The 20,006-nt window shown below is 47.9% G+C and overlaps 1 protein-coding gene across 2 annotated transcripts in view; it reads right to left on the bottom strand.

Annotated features, from left to right (window-relative positions):
* Positions 1–20,006, bottom strand: part of LOC120939772 (1-phosphatidylinositol 4,5-bisphosphate phosphodiesterase gamma-1-like) — a 160,317-nt gene that overhangs the window by 112,281 nt on the left and 28,030 nt on the right. For both annotated transcript variants that reach the window (XM_040352124.1, XM_040352123.1), the window contains exons 3-4: positions 11,338–11,487; positions 5,933–6,026 (exon numbers count right to left, since the gene is read on the bottom strand). In XM_040352124.1, the coding sequence (XP_040208058.1) occupies positions 5,933–6,026; positions 11,338–11,487 (244 nt within the window). The remainder of the gene's footprint in view (positions 1–5,932; positions 6,027–11,337; positions 11,488–20,006) is intronic.

Below are 20,006 nucleotides of genomic sequence, written 5' to 3' on the forward strand. Positions count from 1 at the left end.
TAGATTAAAAAAATAAGAGAATAGAATAGAAAATAAAATAATTTAATAAAATATAATAAAAAAAATAAAGGAATAGAAGAGAATAGAAAATGAAAGAATAGAATAAAATCTAATGGAGAATAAAATAGAATAGAAAATAATAGAATATAATTCAATAGTATAGATTAAAATATAAAGAATATGTATAACCAGCTACTGAAATCTGAGTTGTGAATGGAATAGAAAAGAACAGAATAAAATGTTGAATAGAATAAATCAGAATTCAAACAGAATCGATTAGAATAGAAAAATAATAGACTAGAAAATAAGAGAATAGAATAAAATATAAAGAATATAAAGGTCTTCCGAACTTCAAATTGTGAATAGAATAGATTGGAACAGAATAAAAAAGAATAGAATAGAAAATAATAGAATAGCTTAAAAAATAATAGAATAGAAAATATAATTTAATAAAATATAATAAAAAATAAAGGAATAGAAGAGAATAGAAAATGAAAGAATAGAATAAAATATGATGGAGAAAAAAAGACAATAGAAAATAATAGAATATAATTCAATAGATTAAAATATAAAGAATATGTATAACCAGCTTCTGAAATCTGAGTTTCGAATAGAATAGATCAGAATGGAATAGAAAAGAATAGAATAACATGTTGAATAGAATAAATCAGAATTCAAACAGAATCGATTAGAATAGAAAAAGAATAGACTAGAAAATAAGAGAATAGAATAAAATAGAAAGAATATATAGGTCTTCCAAAATTCAAATTGTGAATAGAATAGATTGGAACAGAATAAAAAAAGAATAGAATAGATTAAAAAAGAAGAGCGTAGAATAGAAAATAAAATATTTTAATAAAATATAATAAAGGAATAGAATAGAAAATAAAATAATAGAATATAATTCAATAGTATAGATTAAAATATAAAAAAAAATGTATAACCAGCTTCTGAAATCTGAGTTTTGAATAGAATAGATCAGAATGGAATAGAAACGAATAGAATACAATTTTGAATAGAATAAATCAGAATTCAAACAGAATCGATTAGAATAGAAAAAGAATAGACTAGAAAATAAGAGAATAGAATAAAATAGAAAGAATATATAGGTCTTCCAAAATTCAAATTGTGAATAGAATAGATTGGAACAGAATAAAAAAAGAATAGAATAGATTAAAAAAGAAGAGCGTAGAATAGAAAATAAAATATTTTAATAAAATATAATAAAGGAATAGAATAGAAAATAAAATAATAGAATATAATTCAATAGTATAGATTAAAATATAAAAAAAAATGTATAACCAGCTTCTGAAATCTGAGTTTTGAATAGAATAGATCAGAATGGAATAGAAACGAATAGAATACAATTTTGAATAGAATAAATCAGAATTCAAACAGAATCGATTAGAATAGAAAAGAATAGACTAGAAAATAAGAGAATAAAATAGAAAGAATATAAAGGTCTTCCGAAATTCAAATTGTGAATAGAATAGATTGGAACAGAATAAAAAAAAGGATAGAATAGAAAATAATAGATTTGTTTAAAAAATAATAGAATAGAAAATATAATTGAAAAAAATATAATAAAAAATAAAGGAATAGAAGAGAATAGAAAATGAAAGAATAGAATAAAATATAATAGAGAATAAAATAGAATAGAAAATAATAGAATATAATTCGATAGTATAGATTAAAATATAAAAAATATGTATAACCAGCTTCTGAAATCTGAGTTTTGAATAGAATAGATCAGAATGGAATAGAAAAGAATAGAATAACATGTTGAATAGAATAAATCAGAATTCAAACAGAATCGATTAGAATAGAAAAAGAATAGACTAGAAAATAAGAGAATAGAATAGAATAAAATAGAAAGAATATAAAGGTCTTCCGAAATTCAAATTGTGAATAGAATAGTTTGGAACAGAATAAAAAAGAATATAAAAGAAAATAATAGAATAGATTAAAAAAGAAGAGCGTAGAATAGAAAATATTTGTTTTAATAAAATATAATAAAGGAATAGAACAGAAAATAAAAGAATATAATATAATTCAATAGTATAGATTAAAATATAAAAAATATGTATAACCAGCTTCTGAAATCTGAGTTTTGAATAGAATAGATCAGAATGGAATAGAAAATAATATGAATAGAATAAATCAGAATTTAAACAGAATCGATTAGAATAGAAAAAGAAAAATAATAGACTACAAAAAAAAGAGAATAGAATAGAATAAAATAGAAAGAATATAAAGGTCTTCCGAAATTCAAATTGTGAATAGAACAGATTGGAACAGAATAAAAAAAGAATAGAATAGAAAATAATAGAATAGATCAGAATGGAATAGAAAAGAATAGCATAACATTGTGAATAGAATAAATCAGAATTTAAACAGAATCGATTAGAATAGAAAAATAATAGACTAGAAAATACGAGAATAGAATAAAATAGAAAGAATATAAAGGTCTTCCGAAATTCAAATTGTGAATAGAACAGATTGGAACAGAATAAAAAAAGAATAGAATAGAAAATAATAGAATAGATCAGAATGGAATAGAAAAGAATAGCATAACATTGTGAATAGAATAAATCAGAATTTAAACAGAATCGATTAGAATAGAAAAATAATAGACTAGAAAATACGAGAATAGAATAAAATAGAAAGAATATAAAGGTCTTCCGAAATTCAAATTGTGAATAGAACAGATTGGAACAGAATAAAAAAAGAATAGAATAGAAAATAATAGAATAGATCAGAATGGAATAGAAAAGAATAGCATAACATTGTGAATAGAATAAATCAGAATTTAAACAGAATCGATTAGAATAGAAAAATAATAGACTAGAAAATACGAGAATAGAATAAAATAGAAAGAATATAAAGGTCTTCCGAAATTCAAATTGTGAATAGAACAGATTGGAACAGAATAAAAAAAGAATAGAATAGAAAATAATAGAATAGATCAGAATGGAATAGAAAAGAATAGCATAACATTGTGAATAGAATAAATCAGAATTTAAACAGAATCGATTAGAATAGAAAAATAATAGACTAGAAAATACGAGAATAGAATAAAATAGAAAGAATATAAAGGTCTTCCGAAATTCAAATTGTGAATAGAACAGATTGGAACAGAATAAAAAAAGAATAGAATAGAAAATAATAGAATAGATCAGAATGGAATAGAAAAGAATAGCATAACATTGTGAATAGAATAAATCAGAATTTAAACAGAATCGATTAGAATAGAAAAATAATAGACTAGAAAATACGAGAATAGAATAAAATAGAAAGAATATAAAGGTCTTCCGAAATTCAAATTGTGAATAGAATAGATTGGAACAGAATAAAAAATAATAGAATAGAAAATAATAGAATAGATTAAAAAAGAAGAGCGTAGAATAGAAAATAAAATATTTTAATAAAATATAATAAAAGAATAGAATAGAAAATAAAAGAATATAATATAATTCAATAGTATAGATTAATATATAAAAAATATGTATAACCAGCTTCTGAAATCTGAGTTTGGAATAGAATAGATTAGAATGGAATAGAAAATAACAGAATAGCATAAAAGAGAAATGAATAGAATGGAGTAAAAATGTGAATAGAACAAATCCGAATTCAAACAGAATAGAATAAATTAGAATAGATTAGAATGGAATAGAAAATAATAGAATAGTATAAAGGAGAAAATAACAGAATAGAATAGATTAGAATATAAAATAAGAGAATAGAATGAAATAGAAAGAATGTAACAGTCTTTCGAAATTCAATTTTTGAATCGAATAGATCTGAATAAAAAAAAGAATGTAATATAATAGATTAAAAAAGAATAGTATAAAATAGAAAATAAAATAATTTAATAAAATATAATGAAAAACTAAAGGAATGCAAGAGAATAGAAAATAGAATAGAAAAAAATTGAAAATAAAAGAATAGAATAAAATATAATAGAAAAGAAAATAAAGGAATAGAATAGAAAAGAAAATATAATAGAAAATAATAGAATATAAGTCAATCGTATAGAATAAAATATAATAGAAAAGAAAAGAAAGGAATAGAATAGAAAAGAAAATAGAATAGAAAATCATAGAATATAAGTCAATCGTATAGAATAAAATATAATAGAAAAGAAAAGAAAGGAATAGAATAGAAAAGAAAATAGAATAGAAAATCATAGAATATAAGTCAATCGTATAGAATAAAATATAAAGAATATGTATAACCATCTTCTGAAATCTGAGTTATGAATAGAATAGATTAGAAAAGCATAAAAGAGAAAACAATATAATAGAGTAAAATTTTGAATAGCATAAACCTGAATTCAAACAGAAATAGAATAGATTAGAATGAAATAGAAAAGAATGGAATAGCAAAAACGAGAAAAGAATAGAATAGAGTAAAAGTTTGAATAGAATAAATCAGAATTTAAACAGAATGGAATAGAAAATAATATAATAGAAAATAAGAGAATAGAATAAAATTGAAAGAATACAACAGTCTTCCGAAATTCTAATTTTGAATCGAATAGATTAGAACAGAAAAAAAAAAGAATAGAAAAGAATAGACTATAATGTTGAATAGAATAGGATAGAATCCTGAATAGAATAGAACCGTCTTCTGGAATTAGAATTTTGAATAGAATACACTAAATGAAACAAAACTATTTTTTTTTTTCATTTCGCACAGATCTACTAAGAACCAATGAAAGAAGAGGGGGGCGGAGCAAACACAGAAAGTGCTGAATGATGCTGGACGTCCTCCAGCCAGGGAATGGGGCGGGGCTCTGTCTGATTGCTGCAGCTTCTGATGCACATGGTGAGAAGCTCGCAGTCTGCGGTGATATCAGAGGAAGCCGTTACCAGTCCAGGAGGAGGAGCCGTACAGCTGTGCGAGACTGAGGGGGAGGAGCCGTACAGCTGTGCGAGACTGAGGGGGAGGAGCCGTACAGCTGTGCGAGACTGAGGGGGAGGAGCCGTACAGCTGTGCGAGACTGAGGGGGAGGAGCCGTACAGCAGTGTGAGACTGAGGGGGAGGAGCCGTACAGCTGTGCGAGACTGAGGGGGAGGAGCCGTACAGCTGTGCGAGACTGAGGGGGAGGAGCCGTACAGCTGTGCGAGACTGAGGGGGAGGAGCCGTACAGCTGTGCGAGACTGAGGGGGAGGAGCCGTACAGCTGTGCGAGACTGAGGGGGAGGAGCCGTACAGCTGTGCGAGACTGAGGGGGAGGAGCTGTACAAGACTGAGGGGGAGGAGCCGTACAGCTGTGCGAGACTGAGGGGGAGGAGCCGTACAGCTGTGCGAGACTGAGGGGGAGGAGCCGTACAGCTGTGCGAGACTGAGGAGGAGGAGCCGTACAGCTGTGCGAGACTGAGGGGGAGGAGCCGTACAGCAGTGTGAGACTGAGGGGGAGGAGCCGTACAGCTGTGCGAGACTGAGGGGGAGGAGCCGTACAGCTGTGCGAGACTGAGGGGGAGGAGCCGTACAGCTGTGCGAGACTGAGGGGGAGGAGCCGTACAGCTGTGCGAGACTGAGGGGGAGGAGCCGTACAGCTGTGCGAGACTGAGGGGGAGGAGCCGTACAGCTGTGCGAGACTGAAGGGGAGGAGCTGTACAAGACTGAGGGGGAGGAGCCGTACAGCTGTGCGAGACTGAGGGGGAGGAGCCGTACAGCTGTGCGAGACTGAGGGGGAGGAGCCGTACAGCTGTGCGAGACTGAGGGGGAGGAGCCGTACAGCTGTGCGAGACTGAGGGGGAGGAGCTGTACAAGACTGAGGGGGAGGAGCCGTACAGCTGTGCGAGACTGAGGGGGAGCCTGAAGAGTTCCCCTTTAAGCCCACAGCATGTGGATCATACCATTATCACAACACGGGGGTCACTGAGCATTCCTATTCCCCCCCTCCCCCCCTCCTCCTGGGTCCTTACCTCTCCACCTGCAGGGGCCCCGGGGACCTCATGGTGTCAGACATCACCCAGTTCAATCCGCTGATCCACATGGTCACCTCCTCCTCGCTGAACGCTGCCGGGAAAACACAAATATTCACATTTCATTCAGGGGGGGGCGGGGCTACTTTGTAGCAATCTCATTTATTTATTTTTTAGATGATGCGGCCCTTTAATGGGACAGTCCACCCAAAATTGATATTTCAGCTACAGGTGGAGTCAGGTGAGTTCAGTCCCCCCCTCCTGGTAGATGTGGTCTCTCCCCGGCAATCATCCGCGGCTCTGTTACCCCCTACAGCTAGGAGAAAACACGGCCAATGGATGACACTCACCAGCCAATAGATGACACCCACCGGCCAATGGATGACACTTACCAGCCAATGGATGACACCCACCAGCCAATGGATGACACTTACCAGCCAATGGATGATACCCACCAGCCAATAGATGACACCCACCAGCCAATGGATGACACCCACCGGCCAATGGATGACACCCACCGGCCAATGGATGACACCCACCGGCCAATGGATGACACTTACCAGCCAATAGATGACACCCACCAGCCAATGGATGACACCCACCAGCCAATGGATGACACTCACCAGCCAATGGATGACACCCGCCAGCCAATGGATGACACCCACCGGCCAATGGATGACACTCACCAGCCAATGGATGACACCCACCAGCCAATGGATGACACCCACCAGCCAATGGATGATACCCACCAGCCAATAGATGACACCCACCAGCCAATGGATGACACCCACCGGCCAATGGATGACACCCACCGGCCAATGGATGACACCCGCCAGCCAATGGATGACACCCACCGGCCAATGGATGACACTTACCAGCCAATGGATGATACCCACCAGCCAATAGATGACACCCGCCAGCCAATGGATGACACCCACCAGCCAATGGATGACACCCACCGGCCAATGGATGACACCCACCGGCCAATGGATGACACCCACCAGCCAATGGATGACACCCACCGGCCAATGGATGACACCCGCCAGCCAATGGATGACACCCACCAGCCAATAGATGACACCCACCAGCCAATGGATGACACCCACCGGCCAATGGATGACACTTACCAGCCAATGGATGACACCCGCCAGCCAATGGATGACACCCACCAGCCAATGGATGACACCCACCAGCCAATGGATGACACCCACCAGCCAATGGATGACACCCACCGGCCAATGGATGACACCCACCGGCCAATAGATGACACCCGCCAGCCAATGGATGACACCCGCCAGCCAATGGATGACACCCACCGGCCAATGGATGACACTTACCAGCCAATGGATGATACCCACCAGCCAATAGATGACACCCACCGGCCAATGGATGACACTTACCAGCCAATGGATGACACCCGCCAGCCAATGGATGACACCCACCAGCCAATGGATGACACCCACCAGCCAATGGATGACACCCACCGGCCAATGGATGACACCCACCGGCCAATAGATGACACCCGCCAGCCAATGGATGACACCCACCGGCCAATGGATGACACCCACCGGCCAATAGATGACACCCGCCAGCCAATGGATGACACCCGCCAGCCAATGGATGACACCCACCGGCCAATAGATGACACCCGCCAGCCAATGGATGATACCCCCCAGCCAATGGATGACACCCCCCAGCCAATGGATGACACCCACCAGCCAATGGATGACACCCTCCGGCCAATGGATTACACCCGCCAGCCAATGGATGACACCCGCCAGCCAATGGATGACACCCGCCAGCCAATGGATGACACCCGCCAGCCAATGGATGACACCCGCCAGCCAATGGATGACACCCGCCAGCCAATGGATGACACCCACCAGCCAATGGATGACACCCACCGGCCAATGGATGACACCCGCCAGCCAATGGATGACACCCGCCAGTCAATGGATGACACCCGCCGGCCAATGGATGACACCCACCGGCCAATGGATGATACCCACCAGTAAACAATGCAAAGCTCCGTCCTGTCAGCGGGGATGTGCAACATCACTTAGTACAAGCAGCACACTGTACACAACAACACCGGCGAGGCACACATTTAACCCTTCGATGTTTAACCCCCTTCCCTGCCAGTGTCATTGGTACAGTGACAGTGCATATGTTTAGCACTGATCACTGTATTATAGTGTCACTGGTTCCCACAAAGTGTCAAAAGGTTCCGTTAGTGTCAGATTTCCGCCGCAATATCCATACTATTACTACTATAAAAAATGACAGTATATATCCCATAGTTTGTAGACGTGATAACCAATCAATATTCGCTTATTGGGAGTTTTTTTTTTTTTTTTTTTTTTAACAAAAATATGTAGAAAAATACATATTGGCTTAAATTGAATGAAGACTTTTGTTGCTTTTTATTGGATATATTTAAAAGCAGAAAGTAAAACAACAAAAAAAGTTTTTTTATTTATTTATTGGTCTTTTTTCACCTAGAGAATTTTTTATTCATTCCATCTCCATTGACAACCAACAATCTGGATGGAGATTTTTTATTGCTGTCTGTGACTTCCTGTTCTGGTGACAACCCCATCCCTCCATTTCCTGTCTGGGTGTCACAGGGACAGGAAGAAGGATGGAATCTCTCCAATGGGGTCACAGAGAGACATTTTTACTCTTTTCCGCTCCATTAAAAACAAACAATCTGTCTGGAAAATTTTATTGCTGTCTGTGACTTCCTGTTCTGGTGACAACCCCATCCCTCCATTTCCTGTATGGGTGTCACAGGGACAGGATGTAAAATGAATCCCCCCCTTAATGGGGTCACAGAGAAATTTTTTTACTTATTCACGCTCCATTGAAAACCAATATTCTGATTGGAGTTTTATTTAGTGTCTGTGGGGTAGATTCACATAGATTAGCGGATCTTTAGATCCGCGTAATCTATCTGAATTACGATCCGCCGGCGCAATTTTGCGAGGCTAGTGCAGTATTCACAAAGCACTTACCTCCAAACTTGCGCCGGCGGATCGTAACTCCCCCGGCGGAATTCAAATTCCGCGGCTAGGGGGAGTGTACAATTTAAATCAGGCGCGTCCCCGCGCCGATTTAACTGCGCATGCGCCGGCGAAATTTCCCAGTGCGCATGCTCCAAATGACGTCGCTTTTTCATCATTGTTTTCGGCGTGAACGGAAATTACGGCCATCCGTATTCGCGACCGACTTACGCAAACGACGTAAAAATTCAAAACTCGGCGCGGGAACGACGCCCATACTAAACATTGGATACGCCTCATAGAGCAGGGGTAACTATCCGCCGGAAAAAGCCGAACGCAAACGACGTAAAAAAAAAGCGACGGGCGGGCGTTCGTTTCTGAATCGGCGGTTCTCCTTATTTGCATATCCGACGCATAAAAAACCGAGGCGACACCTAGCGACCGGCGGGAGATTGCAGCCTAAGATCCGACGGTGTAAGTCACTTACACCTGTCGGATCTTAGGGAGATCTATGCGTAACTGATTCTATGAATCAGGCGCATAGATCCAACCGACGGAACTCAGAGATACGACGGCGGATCTCTATCTGAATCCGGCCCCCTGTGACTTCTTGTCCTGATGACAACCCCACCCACCCTCTTTTCCTGTATGGGTGTCACAGGGACAGGAAGTGCTAGAGAATCTCCCCATTGGGGTCACAGAGAGACATTTTAACTTATTTAACAGTCTGGCTGGAGTTTTTATTGCTGTCTGTGTCTTCCTGTTCTGGTGACAACTCCATCCCTCAATTTCCTGAATGGGTGTCACAAGAACAGGAAATAGTATGGAATCTCCTCAATGGGGGCCACAGAGAGAAATGTTAACCAGTTCGCCCTCTATATTGAAAGCAAACAGTCTGGCTGAAGTTTTTATTGGCGTCAGTGACTTCCTGTTCTGGTGACAACCCCACCCACCCTAAATTCCTGTATGGGTGTCACGGGGACAGTAAGTAAAATGGAATCTTCACAATTGGGTCACCGAGAGAAATGTTAACTCTTTCGCGCTCCATCGAAAACGAAGAGTCTGGCTGGAGCTTTTATTGCCGTCTGTGTCGTTCTGGTGAAAACTCCATCCCTCCATTTCCTGAATGGGTGTCACAAGAACAGGAAGTAGGATGGAATCTCCCCAATAGGGTCACAGAGAGAAATTTTAACCTGTCCCCCTCTGCACTGAAAGCTAATAATCTGGCTGGAGTTTTATTTTGTGTCTGTGACTTCCTGTTCTGGTGTCCACCCTCCTCATTTCCTGTGAGGTTGTTTCACAAGAACAGGAAGTGAAATGTAATGGGGTCACAGAAATACATTATGGCCCGGATTCAGTAACAATTGCGCTTTTTTTACGGAGGCGCAGGGCAAACTTTTTGCCCTGCGCCCCCGCAATTTTTTTGCGCTGCCCTCGATTCACGGAGCAGAAGCTCCGTAAATTGCGCGGGCGCGCCGGCAGAATGCCCGGCGTAAGCGTGCGCAATTTAAATGATCCCGTAGGGGGCGGAAATCATTTAAATTAGGCGCGTTCCCGCGCCGATCGTAGAGCGCATGCTCCGTCAGGAAACTTTCCCGACGTGCATTGCGGCAAATGACGTCGCAAGGACGTCATTTGCTTCAAAGTGAACGTGAATGGCGTCCAGCGCCATTCACGAATCACTTACGCAAAGTACGTACATTTCAAATTTCGCGACGCGGGAACGACGGGTATACGTAACATTGGCTGCGCCTGCTAATAGCAGGGGCAGCCTTATGCGAAAACCGCCATACGGAAACAATATAAACTGCGTACGCAGGGCTCGCGCAACGTTGTGAATCGGCGTTAGTATGCAATTTGCATACTATACGCTGAGCACAAACGGGAACGCCACCTAGCGGCCAGCGCAAGAATGCAGCCTAAGATATGCGGGCATAAGAGCCTTATGCCGCACAGATCTTAGGCTGCAGTCGGCGTAACGAGGTTCCTGAATCAGGAGCATTCGTAACGCCGGGGCAAGTAAGCAATTGCGCTGCGTAACTATGGTTACACAGGCGCAATTGCTTCTTGAATCTGGGCCTTTGACTTCTTCCCACTTTATTGAAAATAATAATCTGGCTTGAGTTTTCATTGGTGTCTGACTTCCTGTCCTAGAGACACCGCCCACCCACCCTCATTTCCTGTATGGGTGTCACAGGGACAGGAAGTATAATGGAATCTCCCCAATGGGGTCACCTATAAATATTAACTTATTCTGGCTCCATCGAAAACTAACAGTCTGTCTGGAGTTTTTTTTATTGCTGTCTGCGACTTCCTGTTCTGGTGACAACCCCGTCCCTCCACTTCCTGTATGGGTGTCACGGGGACAGGAAGTAAAATGAAGGGAGGATATCTGTTACTTACCGGCCACGCTGAGGGTCTTCAGTCTGAAGTCGGCACCATACAGGATGATGAAGCAGAGGGTGGAGTCCAGCTTGCGGGCGTCTTCCGGGTATCGCTCAAAGTCCCTCGAATTCTTCCCCGGCCGGATCTCTTTTATCTCCCGAATATCAACTACAAAGAGAAGAAGAGAGACAATTATTACTCCTCATAATGGGTGTACAGACCCGGGAACTCAGCACAGGGATGGTGGGAACCCCTCATAATGGGCACAGCGGGTGTACAGACCCGGGAACTCAGCACAGGGATGGTGGGAACTCCTCATAATGGGCACAGCGGGTGTACAGACCCGGGAACTCAGCACAGGGATGGTGGGAACCCCTCATAATGGGCACAGCGGGTGTACAGACCCGGGAACTCAGCACAGGGATGGTGGGAACCCCTCATAATGGGCACAGCGGGTGTACAGACCCGGGAACTCGGCACAGGGATGGTGGGGACCCCTCATAATGGGCACAGCGGGTGTACAGACCCGGGAACTCGGCACAGGGATGGTGGGAACCCCTCATAATGGGCACAGCGGGTGTACAGAACCGGGAACTCAGCACAGGGATGGTGGGAACCCCTCATAATGGGCACAGCGGGTGTACAGACCCGGGAACTCGGCACAGGGATGGTGGGGACCCCTCATAATGGGCACAGCGGGTGTACAGACCCGGGAACTCGGCACAGGGATGGTGGGAACCCCTCATAATGGGCACAGCGGGTGTACAGACCCGGGAACTCAGCACAGGGATGGTGAGAACCCCTCATAATGGGCACAGCGGGTGTACAGACCCGGGAACTCAGCACAGGGATGGTGGGAACCCCTCATAATGGGCACAGCGGGTGTACAGACCCGGGAACTTAGCACAGGGATGGTGGGAACTCCTCATAATGGGCACAGCGGGTGTACAGACCCGGGAACTCAGCACAGGGATGGTGAGAACCCCTCATAATGGGCACAGCGGGTGTACAGACGCGGGAACTCAGCACAGGGATGGTGGGAACTCCTCATAATGGGCACAGCGGGTGTACAGACCCGGGAACTCAGCACAGGGATGGTGGGAACCCCTCATAATGGGCACAGCGGGTGTACAGACCCAGGAACTCAGCACAGGGATGGTGGGAACCCCTCATAATGGGCACAGCGGGTGTACAGACCCGGGAACTCAGCACAGGGATGGTGGGAACCCCTCATAATGGGCACAGCGGGTATACAGACCCATGTGGCTCCTCTAGCTTCAGTAATTTGAATCACTGACCCGGAATACAATGTACAGATGAGGATTTCTATCTAATCTCTGACTATGGCCGCCTGTTGTTCCTGATCAGTGGGGGGGGGGGGGAGCCCCGTATGACAGGTACTCTTTGTACAGATGCTGGATGTGGTCACTCCAGAAAACAATGGAGTCCTACGCCTCCACGCCGCACCCGTCTGCCAATCCCTTGTGGGGGTTTGCAGCGGTCAGAGAATGATTTCTTCTAGATAACAGAGAATTGTGCTCCATTGTAACACTCCCAGGAAAGACGCTTCATACCGGAGACAAAGGAGCTTTATTATTCCCAATAATGATTGTTAGTGGAGCGCCAACGCCTTCCGAAATACGCCCCACACCGGGCGACCCTTCCACCGCCTCGTCTCACCCCACTCCCACACCGGGCGACCCTTCCACCACCTTGTCTCACCCCACTCCCACACCGGGCGACCCTTCCACCACCTCGTCTCACTCCACTCCCACACCGGGCGACCCTTCCTCCACCTCGTCTCACCCCACTCCCACACCGGGCGACCCTTCCACCACCTTGTCTCACCCCACTCCCACACCGGGCGACCCTTCCACCACCTCGTCTCACCCCACTCCCACACCGGGCGACCCTTCCACCACCTTGTCTCACCCCACTCCCACACCGGGCGACCCTTCCACCACCTCGTCTCACTCCACTCCCACACCGGGCGACCCTTCCTCCACCTCGTCTCACCCCACTCCCACATCGGAAGACCCTTCCACAACCTCGTCTCACCCCACTCCCACACCGGGCGACCCTTCCACCACCTCGTCTCACCCCACTCCCACACCGGGCGACCCTTCCACCGCCTCGTCTCACCCCACTCCCACACCGCGCGACCCTTCCACCACCTCGTCTCACCCCACTCCCACACCGGGCAACCCTTCCACCACCTCGTCTCACCCCACTCCCACACCGGGCAACCCTTCCACCACCTCGTCTCACCCCACTCCCACACCGGGCGACCCTTCCACCACCTCGTTTCACCCCACTCCCACACCGGGCGACCCTTCCTCCGCCTCGTCTCACCCCACTCCCACACCGGGCGACCCTTCCACCACCTCGTCTCACCCCACACCGGGCGACCCTTCCACCACCTTGTCTCACCCCACTCCCACACCGGGCGACCCTTCCACCACCTCGTCTCACCCCACTCCCACACCGGGCGACCCTTCCACCACCTCGTCTCACCCCACTCCCACACCGGGCGACCCTTCCACCGCCTTGTCTCACCCCACTCCCACACCGGGCGACCCTTCCACCACCTCGTCTCACCCCACTCCCACACCGGGCGACCCTTCCACCGCCTTGTCTCACCCCACTCCCACACCGGGCGACCCTTCCACCACCTCGTCTCACCCCACTCCCACACCGGGCGACCCTTCCACCACCTTGTCTAACCCCACTCCCACACCGGGCGACCCTTCCACCACCTTGTCTAACCCCACTCCCACACCGGGCGACCCTTCCTCCGCCTAGTCTGACCCCCACACCGGACGACCCTTTCACCACCTCGTCTCACCCCACTCCCACACCGAGCGACCCTTCCACCACCTCGTTTCCCCCTACTCCCACACCGGGCCACCCTTCCTCTGCCTCATCTGACCCCCACACCGGACGACCCTTCCACCACCTCGTCTCACCCCACTCCCACACCGGGCGACCCTTTCACCACCTCGTCTCACCCCACTCCCACACCGGGCGACCCTTCCACCACCTCGTCTCACCCCACTCCCACCCCGGGCGACCCTTCCACCGCCTCGTCTCACCCCACTCCCACACCGGGCGACCCTTCCACCACCTCGTCTCACCCCACTTCCACACCAGGCGACCCTTCCACCACCTCGTCTCACCCCACTCCCACACCAGGCGACCCTTCCACCACCTCGTCTCACCCCACTCCCACACCGGGCGACCCTTCCACCACCTCGTCTCACCCCACTCCCACACCGGGCGACCCTTCCACCACCTCGTCTCACCCCACTCCCACACCAGGCGACCCTTCCACCACCTCGTCTCACCCCACTCCCACACCGGGCGACCCTTCCACCACCTCGTCTCACCCCACTTCCACACCAGGCGACCCTTCCACCACCTCGTCTCACCCCACTCCCACACCGGGCGACCCTTCCACCACCTCGTCTCACCCCACTTCCACACCGGGCGACCCTTCCACCACCTCGTCTCACCCCACTCCCACACCGGGCGACCCTTCCACCACCTTGTCCCACCCCATCCCCACACCGGGCGACCCTTCCTCCGCCTCGTCTGACCCCACTCCCACACCGGACGACCCTTCCTCCGCCTCATCTGACCCCCACACCGGACGACCCTTTCACCGCCTCGTCTGACCCCACTCCCACACCGGGCGACCCTTCCACCACCTTGTCTCACCCCACTCCCACACCGGGGCGACCCTTCCACCACCTTGTCTCACCCCATCCCCACACCGGGCGACCCTTCCACCGCCTCGTCTGACCCCACTCCCACACCAGGCGACCCTTCCACCACCTTGTCTCACCCCACTCCCACACCGGGCGACCCTTCCACCACCTTGTCTCACCCCACTCCCACACCAGACGACCCTTCCACCACCTCGTCTGACCCCACTCCCACACCGGGCGACCCTTCCTCCGCCTCGTCTCACCCAACTCCCACACCGTGCGACCCTTCCTCCGCCTCGTCTCACCCAACTCCCACACCGGGCAACCCTTCCTCCGCCTCGTCCGACCCCCACACCGGACGACCTTTCCACCGCCTCGTCTGACCCCACTCCCACACCGGGCGACCCTTCCACCACCTCGTCTCACCCCACTCCCACACCGGGCGACCCTTCCACCACCTCGTCTCACCCCACTCCCACACCGGGCGACCTTTCCACTACCTTGTCTCACCCCACACCGGGCGACCCTTGCACCACCTTGTCTTACCCCACTCCCACACCGGGCGACCCTTCCACCACCTCGTCTGACCCCACTCCCACACCGGGCGACCCTTCCACCACCTTGTCTCACCCCACCCCCACACTGGGCGACCCTTCCACCACCTCGTCTGACCCCACTCCCACACCGGGCAACCCTTCCTCCGCCTCGTCCGACCCCCACACAGGACGACCTTTCCACCGCCTCGTCTGACCCCACTCCCACACCGGGCGACCCTTCCACCACCTCGTCTCACCCCACTCCCACACCGGGCGACCCTTCCACCACCTCGTCTCACCCCACTCCCACACCGTGCGACCCTTCCACTACCTTGTCTCACCCCACACCGGGCGACCATTCCACCGCCTCGTCTGACCCCATCCCCACACCAGACGACTCTTCCACCACCTTGTCTCACCCCATCCCCATGCCGGACGACCTTTCCACCGCCTCGTCTGACCCCACTCCCACACCGGGCGACCCTTCCACCACCTCGTCTCACCCCACTCCCACACCGGGCGACCCTTCCACCACCTCGTCTCACCCCACTCCCACACCGTGCGACCCTTCCACTACCTTGTCTCACCCCACACCGGGCGACCCTTCCACCGCCTCGTCTGACCCCATCCCCACACTGGGTGACCCTTCCACCGCCTTGTCTCACCCCACACTGGGCGACCCTTCCACCGCCTCGTCTGACCCCATCCCCACACCGGACAACCCTTCCACCGCCTCGTCTGACCCCACTCCCACACCGGACGACTCTTCCACCGCCTTGGCTCACCCCACCCCCACACCGGGCGACCCTTCCACCACCTTGTCTCACCCCACCCCCACACCGGGCGACCCTTCCACTACCTTGTCTCACCCCATCCCCACACTGGGCGACCCTTCCACCGCCTCGTTTGACCCCACTCCCACACCGGGCGACCATTCCACCGCCTCGTCTGACCCCATCCCCACACCAGACGACTCTTCCACCACCTTGTCTCACCCCACACCCACACCGGACAACCCTTCCACCGCCTTGGCTCACCCCACCCCCACACCGGGCGACCCTTCCACCACCTCGTCTGACCCCACTCCCACACCGGGCGACCCTTCCACTACCTTGTCTCACCCCACTCCCACACCGGGCGACCCTTCCACCACCTTGTCTCACCCCACACCGGGCGACCATTCCACCGCCTGGTCTGACCCCATCCCCACACCAGACGACTCTTCCACCACCTTGTCTCACCCCACACCGGGCGACCCTTCCACCACCTCGTCTGACCCCATCCCCACACCGGGCGACTCTTCCACCACCTTGTCTCACCCCACTCCCACACCGGGCGACCCTTCCACCACCTCGTCTGACCCCCACACCGGACGACCCTTCCACCACCTTGTCTGACCCCACACCAGACAAAAAGCCAACAAAGACCCAAATTAGTATCTCTTCTTATTCTGTCTGGATGGACTCTGCACAGTACTACTTCTCCTGTCCTCTGTGTCGGGTGTAATTCTCGGGATCTCTTCTTATTCTGAGTATTGTGTGATGCTGAAGTCTCTTGCTATCATTTTCCTTGCAGTGATATATCTCAGCAATGACAGTAGAAAGGAAGTGATTGTTACATTGTTTCTTCGGGTTCTATGACATGTGGGGGGGAGGGGGGGGCACTGGGTGATAAAATCACGGTAAGCGGTTTGCTCCAGCCGGTCATTGTGCTCAGTAATCCGGAGGCCCGGAGAGGACAGTCCATGGGGTCAGGGCGCTGGATGACAGTTCCCATGGTAACCTGGCGCCCGGGGGGGACTTTGGAGCCGTCTCTGGTCAGCACCGGATCATGTACCAGGCTCCAGAGAACTCCACTGTCAGCTAAAGCCGATCCACAGTGTCCCGTCCCCCCCCCACACTGCGCCCTGCAGGAGAAGGAATTCTCTGACAGAGTACAAATCTGGGGGTGCAGAGGAAAAAGATATGGGGGCGCTTATGAGAGATGGTTGCAAACAGTGCGACCAGACAATGGGGGAGGTGAATACAATTCTGGGATGATCACCAGCAGGAGGAAGGAGGTCCTGATTCCTCTATATAGATCTTTATATCACTAGAGGGGTCACCAGCAGGAGGAAGGAGGTCCTGATTCCTCTATATAGATCTTTATATCACTAGAGGGATCTCCAGCAGGAGGTCCTGATCCCTCTATATAGATCTTTATATCACTAGAGGGGTCACCAGCAGGAGGAAGGAGGTCCTGATCCCTCTATATAGATCTTTATATCACTAGAGGGGTCACCAGCAGGAGGAAGGAGGTCCTGATCCCTCTATATAGATCTTTATATCACTAGAGGGGTCACCAGCAGGAGGAAGGGGGTCCTGATTCCTCTATATAGATCTTTATGTCACTAGAGGGATCACCAGGCGGAGGAAGGGGGTCCTGATCCCTCTATATAGATCTGTATATCACTAGAGGGGTCACCAGCAGGAGGAAGGGGGTCCTGATCCCTCTATATAGATCTTCATATCACTAGAGGGGTCACCAGCAGGAGGAAGGGGGTCCTGATTCCTCTATATAGATCTGTATATCACTAGAGGGGTCACCAGCAGGAGGAAGGGGGTCCTGATCCCTCTATATAGATCTTCATATCACTAGAGGGGTCACCAGCAGGAGGAAGGAAGTCCTGATTCCTCTATATAGATCTTTATATCACTAGAGGGGTCACCAGGCGGAGGAAGGGGGTCCTGATCCCTCTATATAGATCTTTATATCACTAGAGGGATCACCAGCAGGAGGAAGGAGTTCCTGATTCCTCTATATAGATCTTTATATCACTAGAGGGGTCACCAGCAGGAGGAAGGAGGTCCTGATCCCTCTATATAGATCTTTATATCACTAGAGGGGTCACCAGCAGGAGGAAGGAGGTCCTGATCCCTCTATATAGATCTTTATATCACTAGAGGGGTCACCAGCAGGAGGAAGGAGGTCCTGATTCCTCTATATAAATCTCTATATCACTAGAGGGATCACCAGCAGGAGGAAGGAGGTCCTGATTCCTCTATATAGATCTTTATATCTCTAGAGGGGTCACCAGCAGGAGGAAGGAGGTCCTGATTCCTCTATATAGATCTTTATATCACTAGAGGGATCACCAGCAGGAGGAAGGAGGTCCTGATTCCTCTATATAGATCTTTATATCACTAGAGGGATCACTAGCAGGAGGAAGGGGGTCCTGATCCCTCTATATAGATCTTTATATCACTAGAGGGGTCACCAGCAGGAGGAAGGAGGTCCTGATCCCTCTATATAGATCTTTATATCACTAGAGGGGTCACCAGCAGGAGGAAGGGGGTCCTGATCCCTCTATATAGATCTTTATATCACTAGAAGGGTCACCAGCAGGAGGAAGGAGGTCCTGATTCCTCTATATAGATCTTTATATCACTAGAGGGGTCACCGCTGGCCTATAGCAAAATGATGGCCTGACACCTCTACACCGAACTCGGTAAAGAGCCTCCGATGGAGGCTGAGTAGAGGTGAGCCAATCGGCGGCTCTCCTGACAGGGGGGGGGTCTGCGCTGATTGTTTATCATCGCAGCCCCCCCACCGATGACCACACTGGACCACCAGGGAAGCCCCTAACATGTGGATGGCCAGGTACATCCCCCCCATGGCCAACCACATATGCAAATACATGCCCAATCTATGCCAATCAGTGCCCACAAATGCGCACTGACTGGCACCATCATGGAAAAAAATTATTGAGTGATGTCTAGCAATGCCACCCATCAGTGCCACCTATCAGTGCCCACCTATCAGTGCCACCCATAAGTACCCATTAGTGCTGCCTATGAGTGCTAATCTGTGCTGCCTATGAGTGCCCATCAGTGCTGCATACCAGTGCCATCTTTTAGTGCCCAGTGCCACCTCACCGGTGCCCATTGGTGCTGCCTTATCAGTGCCAATCACCAGTGCCCAGTGCCACCTCATCAGTGCCACCTTTATTGGTGCCACCTCATCAGTGCCGCCCTATCAGTGGCCGTCATTGAAGAAGAAAGAGTACTTATTTACAAAAAAAATTACAGAAACAAAAGAAAAAAAAGATTTAAAAAATGTGGGTCTTTTTATTTTTTTCCGCAAAAAAACAAAACCGCAGAGGTGATCAATAACCACCAAAAGAAATCTCTATTTGTGGGTAAAAAATGATAAAAATTCAGTTTGAGTGCAGTGTAGCACGACCGCGCAATTGTCATTCAAATTGTGACAGCGCTGAAAATTGTCCTGGGCAGGAAGGGGGTGTAAGTGCCCCCCGGTATTGAAGTGGTTAAAGTTGTGTAAAGGCAGGTGTCCCAATACTTTTGGTAATATAGTGTATGTCACAGCTTTAAAAAAAGAGTATATTAACCACTTGCCGCCCGCCAATGACAGATTGACGTCGGCAAAGTGGTTGTAGAATCCTGAC

Source organism: Rana temporaria, chromosome 5, assembly GCF_905171775.1.
Source record: "Rana temporaria chromosome 5, aRanTem1.1, whole genome shotgun sequence".
Classification (NCBI taxonomy): domain Eukaryota; kingdom Metazoa; phylum Chordata; class Amphibia; order Anura; family Ranidae; genus Rana; species Rana temporaria.